At 60.3% G+C, this 1,131-nt stretch overlaps 1 protein-coding gene across 1 annotated transcript in view; it reads right to left on the reverse strand.

Moving 5' to 3' along the window:
- Positions 1-1,077, reverse strand: part of LOC104075644 — a 6,475-nt gene extending 5,398 nt beyond the window's left edge. The window contains exon 1 of the mRNA XM_009576215.1: positions 187-1,077. Within this exon, the coding sequence (XP_009574510.1) occupies positions 187-1,077 (891 nt within the window). The remainder of the gene's footprint in view (positions 1-186) is intronic.
- Positions 1,078-1,131: the final 54 nt, after the last annotated feature.

The raw sequence follows: 1,131 nt of genomic DNA on the forward strand, positions 1-1,131 counted from the left end.
CTGGCGGCTCTTCTCCGGTGGGGGAAGCTCGGCATCCTCATGGCAGCAGCTCGCTTCATCTCTCCGGGGTGGCTGGGGATGGCTCTCTTTGGTGGCTCGCCGGCCTGGCTCGCAAGCTTCCCGTGGCTCTGGAGCCCGGGGCAGAGGTGGGCAGCTCTTGGCCTCCCTGTCCTCACGCTCGCTCACCTGGCAGCTGGATTCGGGCTCCCGCGGGACTCTCTCCCTGGCAGCTTTTGATGCATCTCCCTGGGGGTGACGGTCCTTCTCTTCCACATCAGACATTTTGGGGCGCTGGCTGTCCCTCCTGTCCTTGGGCTTTGCCTGGCAAGGGTCACCCTTAACACCACCCACCTTGGAGGCAGAAGCCTGGTGAGCCCCTTTCTTCACCCCTGTTTCAGACCTCTCCTGTGGCTCATGGAGATCCCCTGTGTTTTGCTGGGAGCTAGAAGCTGGTGTGCCCCTTTGCCGTGGCAGTTTGGGCTCCCCTGTTTCTCGTGCGTCCCTTGGGGGTCGTGGCTCTGGGTGCTTGCTCCTGCCACCCGGGACTGCCGGTGGCTGGGGTGACACGTAGCACTTCTTCACGTAGATGGGCTGCCCCGGGTCGTGGGGCTGGTGGCAAACGATCTTGTAGCTGGTAGCTTCAGGATCGTTCAAATTCTGGATCACGTGGATCAAGTACGCAATGGTCTGAGGCTCGCAGGACTGAGGGAGGACCCGCACCTCCGGCCGAACATCGGGCTCAGCGGGGATATAACGAACCCTCATGTCGGTGACAGACGCCTCCTCTCCTGGGAGGCAGAGGTCTCTGTTATCCACCTCCACGGTTTGGTAGAGATTCCTCTCGTGCCTTCGCCCTTCATCCTCAAATGTCCGGCACCGGTTTGGCTCACGTGCTTCTTCATCACGTAAAAGCCTGCGCCTCCTCCATTCTTGGTCTTCTGAGGGCTCACAGGGAGTGCTCTCACACGGCTCAAGCTGTAATTCATTTACCTGACAGCGGTCCAGAATATCTCTCTCCTGTTCTTCTTCGAGTATCTCGAGCCTGCTTCTCTCACGTGTCTCTCTGTGGGATCTCATGGCATCTCGTTCTGCCCTGTCGCGCGTCTGGCGGCTGCGGCGCTCATAGACCTC

This window comes from Fulmarus glacialis, unplaced genomic scaffold (assembly GCF_000690835.1).
Source record: "Fulmarus glacialis isolate BGI_N327 unplaced genomic scaffold, ASM69083v1 scaffold20274, whole genome shotgun sequence".
NCBI lineage: Eukaryota > Metazoa > Chordata > Aves > Procellariiformes > Procellariidae > Fulmarus > Fulmarus glacialis.